Here is a 15100-nt window from a genome sequence, read left to right as displayed (position 1 = left end):
ACTTGAACTGTGCCTTCATTCCCTTATTTCAGGCAGACACCTTACCTCAAATGAGTTGCCAGTTAAGCAGTGGGTGTCAGAAGTGGGATTGGATTGTGGGTTTGGGATTATTGCCTATGACTAAAGAAACTGATCTTGGGCACTTCTTTTGTTCTGTCTTTGCCAGATGATTGTGTGATGAGTCTCCTGCCCCAACTCCAATCCCAGATTCCCATCTCTTTTGTTGAGCAAAACTTTGTTGGAGAAATTGGCAAAAGCCTTAGGGGGTGACTCATTTGGAGGAAACTATAGATAAGAGTTAAAAGCCATTCTATGACTCTGATGGCTATAGTTGTTTGTTTAGTCTTATGGCTGTCCTCATTCTATAGCTCTAAAAGCTCTTTGACTCAAACCATAGGTAATAATAGTTCTAAGAAACCGGTTAATAATTGTCATTCCATCTAGACAGCAGCTCACTGCATACATTAACAAACTAGTCCTGATATTTGTAAGTCTACATTGTGGGTTCCAAAACTGCAGGTAACTAATTGGCAGAAATTGGCTCAAAACTACCCTCATCACTGCCAACTTGGGGTTCTTTTGATCCAAATAAAATAAAAAAGCTGGGAAGAAAATTAAAACCCAGATAGGCTGTTTTTTTTTTTTTTTTTTTTTTTTTTTTTTTTTTTTTTTGTTGTTGTTGTTGTTGTTGTTGTTGTTGTTGTTGTTTTAACAAATGGCTACTTAAAACCATCAAGCAAGAAGCCTAGAGGCCTTTTGTAACTTGGGTTCCCTTAAGAAAAATAGAATTATCTTACTTGACTGTCTTATCATTTTGTCTGTTTTTGTCTATGTAAACTATAGGAAAACTTATTTTGTATTGTTTTTGTGGTGTTTATAGATTCTGTTATTTTGAAAGATCTAAAAATTTTTTTTGATTATTTTATTTTTGATTCCTTTTTTAATTATAATAAGTTTATTTTTAATACACATTGTTTTATAAGTCATATTGGGAGAGAAAAATCAGAGCAAAAGGGAAAACTATGGGAGAAAGGAAAAAAAAACAGAAAGAAGTGAACATAGCATGTGTTGATTTACATTCAGTTTCAGCTCTTTTTCTGAATGCAGATGCTATTTTCTGTCTATTGGGATTGCTTTGTATTGCTGAACTGCTGAGAAGAACCAAGCTTTTCATAGTTGATCATTGCACATTCTTGCTGTATTTATGCACAATGTATTGTGTACAGCGGTTCTCAGTATTAGTTCACTTAATCTTTCCAGGACTTTCTATAATCAACCATTCCCCAGCTGATGGGCTCCCACTCCTTTTCCAGTTTTTTTCTACCACAAAAAGAACTGTTACAATCATTTTGCTAGGATCATTTCACAACTCCAACAATGCATTAGTGCCCCGGTTTTTCCACATCCCCTTCAACATTTGTCATTATCTTTTCCTGTCATCTTAGCCAATCTGAGAGGTATGAGGTGATACCTCACAGTTATTTTAATGTTCAATTCTCTAATCAATAGTGATTTAGAGCTTTTTTCCCCCCCTGAGGCAATTGGAGTTAAGTGACTTGCCCAGGGTCACACAGCTAGGAAGTATTAAGTGTCTGAGGCAGTCCTCCTGACTAAAGGGCAAGCACCTTATCCACTGAGCCAGTTAACTGCCCCAAGCATTTTTTCATATATCTATAATGGCTTTAATTTCTTCATCTGAAAATTGTCTGTTCATGTCCTTTGACTATTTGTCAGTTGGGGAATGACTTTTTTTATTAAAGCTTTTTATTTTCAAAACATATACATGGGTAGTTTTTCAACATCAACTCTAACAAAACCTTTTGTTCTAAATTTCTCCCCTCTTCCCCCATCCCCTCACCACATGGCAAGTAGTCCAATATGTGTTAAACATGTGCAATTCTTCTATATGTATTTCTACAATTATCGTGATGCACAAGAAAAATCAGATCAAAAAGGAAAAAAAAAAGGAAAAAACAAAATGCAAGTAAAAACAAAAAGAGTGAAAGTAGTTTGTTGTGATCCACACTCAGTTCCCACAGCCCTTTCTCTGGGTGTAGATGGTTCTCTTCATCCTAAGACCATTGGAACTGGTCTGAATCATCTCTTTGTTGAAATGAGTCATGTCCATCAGAATTAATCATGTAGAAGCACTATTCCAAGTTTAAGGTTTGTTTTGTGCTGCTGTTTTTAGACTTAGTTCTGAAGGACTGCAAGTTTTTAAGTGCTTCCAAGGTAGTATGATCTGAAGAGAGGTGTAATCAATCTCTCCTGGTCTGCACTCTGGCTTACTCAGGCAGGATCCTGTTCCTCTATAGCCACTAATGATGGTGATCCTCTCTGTGACCCATAATTGTAATGGGCCAATCAGCACGAGTGCCAGATGTTCCCAGTGCCATAAAAGGGTCCCCTGTGAATTCTTTTCTGGCCCTTACTGTCTCTGGGCTGAGAGTTCTCAAAGCTACTGCTTCACTGATGTAGCTGTTTCCAAGGCCCTTCACTGCTACTGTTGCTGCCCTGGTCTGTGCTCCAGCCAGATCTATCCTGATTCTTCTGCTGACCTCTTAAGTTGTCTTAAGCTAGAAATATATCTCATCCTGCCCTTGAAATGGCTCTGCCATTTCAAAATTTAATTTAAGGAGTTAATTTAAAGTGATTTGGAGAGGAATGTTCTAAGAGTTCATCTGGATTTCTGCCTGGATTCTGCCATTTTACCATTTGTCTGTTTACTGTCTATTTTGTTTTCTATATTACCTAAGGATGCTAATAAATTACATGACCAATACTAATGAAATATTGAATCTTGAAAGCATGGGAGTTTGTGATACAGAGGAAAAGCAAGTCCATGGGGAAAATGAGCCAATTAGAGATAGAGGGTATTTGCCTTTTTGGGGTACTTTCTGACTATATTCAAGAATATAGCCACAAGGCAGATACGGAACTTTGAACCTAAATAGAATGTGTGAGGAGCAAATGAGCATACAGGTATGTGATTTACCCTAACAACACTGAATCAAACAAATATACTTAACGCAGTGAATTGTTAACTACATTTTTATTTTAACAGAGGCCTTTGGTTTCTCTCTTAAATCCAATCCAAAAAAGAATTAATGGTAGGAATTTCAGAAAGACTTTTTTTGTGGTAGATGCACTTCTGACGCCCTTAAAATTATACCACTTCAGTAGGATCAATCCTAGACTCTGAGATTAACTAAAGAGATGGGTATAGAGATGACAGTCTTTTGATTTCTATTTTTCCCACTTTTCTTTATTTCTCATCATCTCTCATTTTCTGCTCTAACTCATTGTGTCAATATGGGGGCCCCAGAAGAGAGAAAAGCAAATCTGAAAGTAGTTGCTCATATGTTGGTGATAGACATTTTCTAACAGCCCTCATTACTGGCAAAGTAAAAGGTAATATATTTCCATTCCCAGCAGAAGATCTTATCAAAGTTTGTGTTACACCCCTAAGGACTACTCTAACCTGGTAGCTCCCCTTAGAGCTACTCTTAATGCCCGTCTGTCGAAGGCCCGACTAGGCCACACTTACCTGTCTTCGGGCACCAACCCGGATCCCATAGAGACAGACCACCATTAGGTAGGGGTGAAGCAAAAGAGAACTTTATTCTGAGATAGCACATATTTTTACCCCACTGATGATATGGGGGAAGGGGGAAGTCCTCTAGGAACTTGGCATAATGGGATTGGCCCAAGAAGGAGGAGGGAGGCATACTAGGCTTTGAGAACACTAAGGAGGGAAGCGTGGCACCTGGAATCAGACACCGTCTCTTGGGGCTGTGCCCTACCTCCACTCGCCTGTGCCTCAGAACCTCTCATCCCTCAGGTCTTTCCACATGCCTTGAACTGCATTCCTTGCTTCTAGAGGCTTTTTAACCCTTACAGTTTGGAAGTTAACCTCATCAAAATAATGTCTTCTCTTTTGAGGAAATGATTATTTTTTTAAGGAGAAAGATGAACATAGTTCAGAATCATAGCCTAAAAGTGATATGAAATAGGTAAGGAGTATCTAAATGAAATTAGGTTTAATTGAGGTCTAGTGGCAGGTTCGGGGTACAGGGGGTCAAATAGAGCTCCCCTGCAACCCCTTTGGATTTGGGGCAAGGATAGGGAGTTAAATGAGGTCTAGTAGTAGTGTAAGAGTCCCTTGTAAAAGAATTAACAGACCCGAAAACCTAGAATGATAAAAGAGATTTATTGTGGGGTTTGGAAATAAAGTTTAGTTAGTAGAGTTGAGAGTAGAGATAAGAGGGCACCGGAGCTGGGGTCCGGTGGGCAGAAACCCTCGACATGGCCGGCGTAAGGATGCTTGGGACTTCTGCAAAGAGTGGACTCCAGTTTCCCTCTTTTTATAATAGGGGCTTTTGGTAATCTAGATGGGGCTCCTGGATGGAGTCCCAGGTTGGCTCCTGGCTGGGTTTCAGCCAGGGTTAGAATTTGAATAGAATTCAATGGGTTTTTAGATAAGGAACTGTTTGTGCTTGAGGTGGGGGTTGAGAAAACCTGAGCATATCATTAGAGTGGGGGCTGGGACAGCCTGATATCTCCCATTGGAATTCATGGGGGTTCATCTTAATTCATAGAGTATGAGAATACTTAAGAACATCTTGGAACAATTTGCCAAAATTCTACTAAGTTTCTATTTGCATATTGTGAATTTTTAATTTTTTTTATTTGACAAGCAATAATACAGGATAAATAATCCACAGAGTAACAGCAGTAACATTGAAAGATAATGGGAAATTCTTTATGTAGAAGGTGAGCTTTTATTGTGACTTGAAGGAAGCCAAGAGGTATGGATGAGGAGGAAGACTATTCCAGCCATGGAATTATCACCATAGCTGGTCAAATAGAGTGAGGATAGAGTGTCTTGTTTGAGAAACTGTAAAGTAGATAGACTGTATTACAGGATCATGAAGTATGTGGTAGTAGTAGTGGTGGTGGTGGCAGTAGTTGGGGAGGGCAGTAGTCTGTATAAACTTAAAACTCTGGAAAAATGAGGTTGAAAACCTCAAATAGAGGATTTTATTATCCTGCAGGTAATAGGAAGCTACTTGAATTTATTGAGTAAGTATAATGACATGATCAGGTCTGAGTTTTAAGATCAATGACAGCAGAGTGAGGGTAAAGTGTCAGGAAGAATGGGAAGAAGAAGTACTATTTTTGGAAATCTATATAGTTGCCCTGTTAAGGACTGATATAACACTTACTAGAGGAGGGATTGATTTAATAAGTGATAGTAAAGTATGTACAATGTTTCATTTTCAGTAAGATTAAGTTAACTCAGTCAAAAGGACTAGAAGATATGAAAAGCAGACTAAAACTGACAGAAGAGGGTATATTTGTAGGAGGAAACATGGTGTTCATTAAGTTACTTTTTTGGTTTGTCTTAAATGGGCCTCCTATGGGTTGACTGGTAAAACTGTCTCCAACCAACAATTTGGGACGAGACTGAGCTCATCTAATAAATCCCTTGTGTTTAGTGAAATATAATCTGTAGCACAGCTCACTGATGGAATTGCTTTTGTTTAATATTTCACATTTCCCATACACCACTTCTTTTAGAAAAAGAACACATTTGTAGTATGACAGCATAGGGTATATAGAATTTCAACTTTTTAAAATAAAATCCATGTTTTGTTCCCTTTTATCCCTTTAAATATTAGGATTTGGGTTTTCTGTCCATGTTTATAAATATGCTTCACAAATAATTTTAATAGAAATATTTTTTAAAAGTACAAGAGAAACTAATCTCATAGAACCAAAAGGAACTAAAAGTGATATTTTTGAAACTCTAAAATATTGTTGGTTTTTTTTTTTTTTTGCAAGTCCACTTTTGCCTCACTGTATTGGTAATTTTTCTGATGACCAGTGTTATGCTTTCTTGTTCTGTTTCTTGATGCCCTTCCCCTCCCCCAACGCCTAGTCCCCACCCACTTAGCAAACCTAGAAAGGAAAGTTCGCCATTTTCAAATACCTGAAGGGCAAAGAAACCATTTGTCACTTATTTTCCATGTGAATCTCATTTCAGTGATTACCCACCAGAGGGAGGTAGTACCATTAAGTAAAATATCAGAAATATATCTACTGTATTCCAGAACTTCATAAGAGGTAACTGTCTTTGCCTCTCCTCTTCCTCTATATCTCATATGTATGAATTAGAAAGCAGTTTATGTAAAAATAAAAATAAAACAAAAAGCCACTTTGGGATTCTAGTAAGTTATACATTCAACAGTATGATATAAGAGCCAAAAGAGCTATTGCAGTGAAAACTATGATCTTAGTATTCAGATCAAGGGAGCTGATAGTTCCATTTGTACTTTACCTTGGTAAGACAATATCTGGAACATTGTGTTCAGTTTTGTTTAGTGCATTAAATTTTTTAAAAAATTGTTTTTACATCACTTTCATTTCATAATGCTCCTTCTCCCAATCATTTGGATTCCCTTGTTATTTTTATGTTTACTGGCATTGCTTATTTTTACGTCACTTTCATTTCTCAATAAATTCTTTCCCCCTTTACTATGCCAGGGAGCCAGCACTTGCAAAACAGCAGCAATAACAAAAAATTAAGAAAAGAAGAACAAAACAATTCAGGAAAACCATATCATTTTTTTAAAAAGTTTTTATTTACCAGATGTATGTATGGGTAATTTTACAACATTGACAATTGCCAAACTTTTTGTTCTAATTTTTCCCCTCCTACCCCCCCAGGTGGCAGGTTGACCAATACATGTTAAATATGTTAGAGTATAAATTAAATACAATATGTGTATGCATGTCCAAACAGTTGTTTTGCTATACAAAAAGAATTGGACTTTGAAATAGTGTACAATTAGCCTGCGAAGGAAATCCAAAATGCAGGTGGACAAAAATAGAGGGAGTGGGAATTCTATGTAATGGTTCATAGTCATCTCCCAGAGTTCTTTTGCTGGGTGTAGTTGGTTTATTACTGCTCTATTGGAGCTGATTTGGTTCATCTTATTGTTGAAGATGGCCACATCCATCAGAATTGATCATCTCATAGTATTGTTGTTGAAGTATATAATGACCTCCTGGATCTGCTCATTTCACTCAGCATCAGTTCATGGAAGTCTCTCCAGGCCTTTCTGAAATCATCCTGTTGGTCATTTCTTACAGAACAATAATATTCCATAATATTCATATACCACAACTTATTTAGCCATTCTCCAATTGAGGGGCGTCCACCCAGTTTCCAATTTCTGGCCACTACAAAGAGGGCTGCCACAAACATTCTTGCACATATAGGTCCCTTTCCCTTCTTTAAGATCTCTTAAACCACATCATCTTTGTCTAACATTGTATGCAATATTCCTTCACCTCTGCAAAGAAGGAATTAAAAAAAATTTTTTCAGGTCACACTTGGCCATCATAATTAAAAAATTAAGAGTTTTTCCATTTACTTTGTCATGGTCATAATTTGTCTTTGCATTAGTTCATGTCTTTCTATACGTCTGACTTTTTAATGTTGTTTCTTACAGTGCAGTTCCATTACATTCATGTACTAAATTGTTTAAGCATTCATCTGTCAATGAAGACATTTTCACTTTTAGTTCTTTGCTATAAACTTCTTTCCTTAACCCCAGATGTGTATACTTTCATTTCCACCCACCTCAATCCTATCTCATTTTCCATCTACTGATCTGATTATCTCTTCCTCTATGTATTCTAAAATGCCTGTTCAGGAATGTTGTGAGGCAAAATGAATAATGCATATACAAATACCAGTTATTATTGCTGTTGTTTTTATCCTACTGACCACTAATGTTCATATTCTCTGACTTTCACTCATTCTAAGCTCAAGCAGTGTTCACAAAGCAGTACAGAAGTATATTTAAATGTTCAACAACCAGGCTTCTCAGGGGAAATAGATGTATACAAATACATTTAAAAGTTTAATCTGCATTATTAACACATTCTTGAGTGAAGACGATCAACAAAGCAGTAAATCAAGTATGAATTTTTATTTCTGATGTGTAAATGCTTAGACTGAAAAGTTAACAGAGAGGGAAGAATATATGTACACAGTTCTGTAGAAGTGTGACTTTTCCAATAGGGACATAGGAGAGAAAGAAAATAAGAGAAAGAATAGCAGGATGATTAAAGGATGAACAGATTAAGGGAGGCAGGAATTAAGATTAAAATAGACTTTTGAGGAGTAAAAGGATAAAAAGAGAGGAAAAAAATAAAAGAAAATGAGATGGAAGGAAATATAGAGCAATCACAGCTGAATATGAATAAGATGAGCTCAGCCATAAAATAGAAGCAAATAGCAGCATGGATTAGAAACCAGAAATCAACAATGTTGTTTACAAGGACACATTTGATACTGAATGACACATAGTTTAAAAAAAAAAGCTGGCGCATAATCTAATAAGCTTCAGCTAAACTAAAAAAAAAAAAGGCAAGGGTAGCAATCAGGATCTCAGATAAAGCAAAAGCAAAGACCTAATTAAAAGTGATAATCAGGAAAAATATATTTTACTAAAGGGTATCAAGAGACAATGAAATATCAAAAACTTTTACAACAATTGTCTCCTGAGTCCTCTTCTCTCTTTTTATTTTCTAAAGAGTTCTCATCTGGGGATGACTAGATATTAATGGATTAGTTGACCACTAAATAAATTAATTTAGGTATCTTTTTTTTTTTAATAGTGGGATAGCCTTACCATGAGCAGTGTTTTTTTTCTTTTTCTTTATTTCTTTAAAGAGTATTTTGTAATTATATTTCTCTTATGTTTGTCATAGTAAATTGACTCCCAGATATTTTATTGTGTATTTTGTAATTATTTTGAATAGAATTTACCTTTCTTGTATTTTTTCTGGATTTTGTTATTGTGATACAAACACTTTCAATTTTTGTAGATTTATTTAGAATCCTATTAATTTTTAATTTATTTTTATTTTATTTTTTAAATTGAAAAAATTTTTTATAATCCTACTAATTTAATGATAGTACCAAATGATTTAATTTTTTTTTCAATGATTTTCTGGTGTCTTATAAATAAAAAAAAAATATCAGAAAATTAGATAATTAAATATTTTTGCTTTAATTTGGCTTTAATTTCATTGTGCCACCATTTCCTCTTTGCAAATAATGGTAGTTTTTAAAAATGCATACATATATATATATAGGTGTGTGTGTGTGTGTGTGTGTGTGTGTGTGTATGCTTTTTTATCATATTAAAAATGTAGGTCATTCTAAAAAAAAGATGTTGACAAGCTGAAGTATGTTTAAAGAGGATCAGGATGTTGAAGATACTTTAAACCAAAATATGAATGAGATTCTTAGCCTGATGAAGGAAATTTTGGGGAGGATAAGATTGCTTTCTTCAAATATTTGACAAATTCTTGTGGGGAATGTAATTTAGATTATTCTATTATGACTAGAGAGCAAAACTAGTATCAATATATCAAAGCTAAATCAATTTATAGAAATTATTAGGAAGCCAATTTTAGACCAACATAAGAAATAACTTACTATTAGAGATGCACAAAATCAAATATGTTGCCAAAGAAAGGAAGGGGAAAGAAATAAATATTTATGTAACACTTACTATGTGCCAGGCACTAAGCTAAGCATTTACTACAAATATTACTTATTTGTTCTTCACAACAATCTGGGAATTAGGTGCTATTATTATCCCCATTTTACAGATCAGAAAATTGGGGCAAATAGATTAAATGACTTGTTCAGGGTCACATAACTAGTTCATATCTGAAGTTGGATTTAACAATAATAATAGCTAATATTTATATGTTACTTACTATACTTACTATGAGCTAGACATTGTGCAAAGAGCTTTGCAGTTATTATAAGATTTGATATTCACATTTGATAAACCCTGGGAGATAGGTGCTATTATTTTCATTTTACAGATGAGGAAACCAAGGCAAACAGAGGTCAAATGGCTTCAGAACACATAGCTAGTGAATATCTGAGGCTGGACTTGAACTTAGGTATTTTTGACTAGGCATAACACTATCTAATGTGCCACCAGTATGGAGTGAGTTCCTAACTATTCAAAGTTTGGAAATAAAAAAATAAACTTGGTAATGTTGATAGAATTTGCTGTTCTGATGGAGATCAGACTAGTTTACTTTGTAGCTCCCATAAAAATCTAAATCTACAGCACTATGTAGTAGTAGAAAATATGCTAGATTTGATGTTAAAAGATTTGTGTTTGAATCAAAACTCACTCAAAAATTATAAATGACTTACTCTAGTTTTTTGCTATCATCTGTAAAATGAGGGAGATTTTCTTGTTGATCTTTAATGTCCCTTCTAGCTCTGAATCTTATATTTTGATCTCATTGTCTGACCTAAAGATTAAATTCAAAGCAGAATAATATATTAAACAAACTGAATGAAATCTCATTATTGAAAGTTTAAATTTTCTCCTATTTTTTTTTAAAATGTAAATTCCATGATTGATGTTTATTTGAGCACTTAAATACTGGTCAATCATATTTACAGGTGTATATTTTATTTTATTTTTTATTTTTAATAGCTTCTAATTTCCTAAATACATGCAAAGATAGTTTTCAACATTCATCCTTGCAAAACCCTTGTGTTCCAAATTTTTCTCCTCCTCTTCTCCTTACTTTCCTTCCCTAGATAGCAAGTAATCCATTATATTATGCTATATGTTAATAGGTTAAACATGCAATTTTTCTAAACATAGTTCCATATTTATCATGCTGCACAAGAAAAGTCAGATCAAAAAGGAAAAAAAAATTAGAGAAAAAAAGCAAGCAAACTACCACAACAAAAAAAGGTAAAAATACAATGTTGTGATCTACATTCAGTCCCCATAGTCCTCTTTCTGGATGTAGATGGTTCTTTCATTACAAATGTATTGGAAATTACAAATACAAATGTAATGCTGAAAAGAGCCAAGTCCATCACATTTGATAAACACATAATCTTTTGCTGTGTAAATTTTTTTTACTTCTACTCACTTCACTTAGCATCAGTTCATATAAATTTCTTTAGGCCTTTCTGAAATCATCCTGCCGATTGTTTTTTATAGAACAATAATATTCCATTACATTCATATATCTTTTTTTTTTTTTTTTTTTTTTTTTTCCTGAGGCTGGGGTTAAGTGACTTGCCCCAGGGTCACACAGCTAGGAAGTGTCTGAGACCAGATTTGAACTCCGGTCCTCCTGAATTCAGGGCTGGTGCTCTATCCACTGCGCCACCTAGCTGCTCCCATATATTATAATTTATTCAGCCATTTCCCAACTCATGGACATCTACTCAGTTTCCAATTCCTTGCCACTACAGAAAGGACTGCTACAAACATTTTTGCTCATGTGGGTATTTTTCCTCTTTTTATGATTTCTTTGGGATGCAGACTCAGTAGAGAGACTACTGGATCAAAGAATTTATATAATGTTTGATAGCCTTTGGTCATAGTTCCAAATTGCTCTCCAGAATGGTTGCATCAGTTCACAACTTCACCAACAATGTATTAGTGTCCCACTTTTGTCACTTCCCCTCCAACATTTGTTATTGTCTTTTTTGTTTGTTTGTTTGTTAATTTTAGCCAATTTGAAAGGTGTGTAGTGGTACCCCAGAATTATCTTAATTTGCATTTCTCTAATCAATAGTGATTTAGAGCATTTTTTCATATGACTAAAAATGGCTATAATTTCATCTGAAAATTGTTTTTTCATATCCTTTGACCATTTATCAATTGAATAATGGCTTGAATCAATTTTCTATACATTTTAGAAATGAGATCTTTATCAGAACCCTTGGATGTAAAAAAAATTTCTCCAGTTTTCTGCTTCCCTTCTAACATTGGCTGCATTGGGTTTTTTTGTATAAAATTTTTTTCATTTAATATAATCAAAATTATTCATTTTGTATTTCATAATGCTCTCTAGTTATTCTTTGGCCAGAAATAATTCCTTCCCCAAAGGTCTAAGAAGCAAACTTTATTCTCTTAATGTGCTTATATTATCACCCTTTATGTCTAAATCATGAACCCATTTTGACTTTATCTTGGTAGAGTGTAAGGTGTTGGTCAATACCTAGTTCCTGCCATACTATTTTCTAATTTTCCTAGAAATTTTTGTCAAATATGACAAAAAGTTCTTATCCTAGACGCTGGAATCTTTGGGTTTATGAAATACTAGATTACCATAGTTATTATTATGTCTTATGAATCCAATTTATTCCACTGATCAACTACTCTGTTTGCTAGCCAGTAAGTACCAAATGGTTTTGATGATCCCTGCTTTATAAAATAGTTTTAAGTCTAGTACAGTGAAGCCACCTTGATTTGCATTTTTCATTAATTCCCTTGAAATTTGTGAATTTTCTTTTGTTCTTTTGTTCTTCCAGATGAATTTTGTTATTATTTTTTCTAGCTCTATAAAGTGATTTCTTGGTAGTTTGATTGGTATGGCACTGAAAAAGCAGATTTAGGTAGAATTGTCATTTTCATTATAATAGCTCTACCTGCCTATGAGCACTTGATATTTTTCCAATTGTTAAGATCTACTTTATTTATGTGAAAAGTATTTTGTAATTGTGTTCATATAGTTCTGGCTTTGTCTTGGTAGATAGACTCCTTTTTTTTTTTTTTTTTTTTTTTCCTGAGGCTGGGATTAAGTGACTTACTTACCCAGGGTCACACAGCTAGGAAGTGTTAAGTGTCTGAGACTAGATTTGAATTCGGGTCCTCCTGAATTCAAGGTTGGTGCTCTATCCACTGCGCCACTTAGCTGCCCCTGGTAGATAGACTCCTAAATATTTATATTATCTATAGTTATTTTAAATAGACATATGTATATTTTGAAAGCTTTTATTTTCTTCTTCACAAATACGGCCTGATATGGTACTTAAGCAGCCAAGCTTAGTTGACTTCTTGCCAATAAATAGAAGTGGCAAGTTTTTTGTAGTACAAGAGCCGAAAGGCAGATAAATGAAACTAACTGTGATTATATTCTCTTACTTCCTTCTCATTCAGAGACTACTAGATGCATGCCACCAATATCTCTGGACCATCAGTGAAAAACAAATCCTATCCCCTGGATATTTAAATAAGAAGTCAAACAACTGATTCAAATGAATTTGTAATTGAATTGTAATGCTGGAGAAACTGAGGCAAGTTATAGATCAGAGAGTATTTAATATTTTATTTGAAAGGGAGAGATTTACTGGGATCAAATGGATCCGTGGTTTGGTCCCAAGGCTGAATGAGACTATCATCTCCAAGAATCCAGCAAACAATGAGAGTTCTCAATGACCAATATACACATGGCTCAGACACAGGGAGTAGACTGAGGCAGGGGTGGAGTTAGGGCACTGAGAGCAGGAACGGGACTCTTGACAGGGTGGGGTGAACCTCTAGAGAGGGATGACCTAATGGGGGGAGGAATCCCGAACACGTGGAGAGGCATCTTGATAAGATGGTATCTGACATTCCCATAGCTTGGGATGGGGAGAGGCATTCTGATGTTCTAAAATATAAGCTCTTTTATCCTTATCAAATATTCTCATTAAGAGGGAGGGGTGGTTCTGCAGGATTGAGCAGAACAATTATAAACCAAGGCAGGAGAGTTTAGGGAAACTGAGTCAGGACAATAAAACTGTGAAAACTGTGGCATAACAGAATGACTTCCCTGTTTTTGATATCATATATAAGTAGCCTTATTGATCTTAAAACAAAATGCACATAGAAACTGAAAAGGAGTTCACAATTATCTTTGACAGTGGACACCAGAAACAAAGCTAATTGAAAGTTGTTGAATAATTTCCAATCAACAATCCAGGCACTAGCCACTTGTTGATGAATTTTGTTTGGGTCTATATTTACATTTGAAACAACTGGCAGGAAGCCAAGAAGACGTGGTGAGTGTAACTGTATCAATTAGCTCAGTCCTTGTTATGCTCCTACATGGAAGAAGATGAGGGGTTAATTCTGGAGAATTATAATGGTGTGTATTAGAAATATTTAGTCTTTGGATCATTTTGTAAAAGATTCATTTTTTTTTTTTTTTAACCACAAGTCTTTTTTTACTTACATGAAGAGAAGGTTCTTTTTGGTTTGCTATATAGTTAGAACTAAGGTTCTATTCAAGAGATATTAGCTGATTTTACTCCTCTTGGTTTAATTTCTTATAGTCTGACAGGATTCCAGTGTTAGAATGATGCAAGGGCATGTTCAACCAAGAATATAGGCCTCAGTTTTTTTGCCTCAGCATTTATATCTTTATGCTAAAAGAAGGGTGTTAGAGGCTCTGACATAATTTTCAATAGATCAACAGAGTGAGACACCAGTAGATCTAGCAGCAGAGGTCATATTGGAGTTTGTAGCCAGATGGTTTACCTTGGAGCCTCCAAGGAAGAAATGGCAACCTTTGGGACCAACCCAGCTCAGATATTCAGAACTCAACCCACCAGTAGTTGAGCCTAAGACTTATTTACTAATAACGTGGGATATTGTTGGAGATGAACTTAGTAGAACTAACTTCATTAAGAAAGAATTCCTTCTTCCCAGGGATTAAGGTGATAGAAGAGTGATTGCATGCCTTTTTTTTTTGGGGGGGGGGGTTAGGAATGAAGAGTAGTATCTTGTCTCCATACAAGCTACTATTATTTTTTTTCCTTAAAGTTACTGATAATATCCTTAATGCTCAGATGATTCAGTAGACTAAAAGACAAAGGCTATTGATAACATTTAATTGGTTGCCTAAGTACAAAACATACATGAATTGCTCAAAGTCTTTTCTCTTTTTCTTGGCTGGTGGATCAAGATGGGCAACTTAAGTAAGGAAACTTCATTCAACTGAATCTTACTAATTGCCACTTCCCTAGCTAGATGTTCCCCAGCCATCTTTTCTGTGATCTGTTTTAAAAATTTCCCAAGTCCAATTTATTGATAGGCCTATTGTTTTCAAACTCTGTTCTTTATCCTTTTCTCAAAATTGGAAATTTGTCCTTTTCCAGTTTTATAGTATCTTTCTCATTTTTCATGCTTTCAGACATGGATAATGGCTCAGTAATCATATCTGTCAGTTTGTTCAGGACTTGAAGGTATATTTCATC

General features: G+C 35.0%; 1 protein-coding gene across 1 annotated transcript in view; it reads left to right on the top strand.

Annotated features, from left to right (window-relative positions):
• Positions 1-13112, top strand: part of LOC141550632 (adenosine deaminase domain-containing protein 1-like) — a 62604-nt gene extending 49492 nt beyond the window's left edge. The window contains exon 6 of the mRNA XM_074281484.1: positions 13020-13112. Within this exon, the coding sequence (XP_074137585.1) occupies positions 13020-13063 (44 nt within the window). The 3' untranslated portion in view covers positions 13064-13112. The remainder of the gene's footprint in view (positions 1-13019) is intronic.
• The last annotated feature ends 1988 nt before the right edge of the window (positions 13113-15100 follow it).

Source organism: Sminthopsis crassicaudata, chromosome 1 (assembly GCF_048593235.1).
Source record: "Sminthopsis crassicaudata isolate SCR6 chromosome 1, ASM4859323v1, whole genome shotgun sequence".
In the NCBI taxonomy this organism is placed as follows: domain Eukaryota; kingdom Metazoa; phylum Chordata; class Mammalia; order Dasyuromorphia; family Dasyuridae; genus Sminthopsis; species Sminthopsis crassicaudata.
The sequence above is the reverse complement of the archived record's forward strand: the minus strand, read 5'-3'. Positions and strand labels throughout refer to the sequence as shown.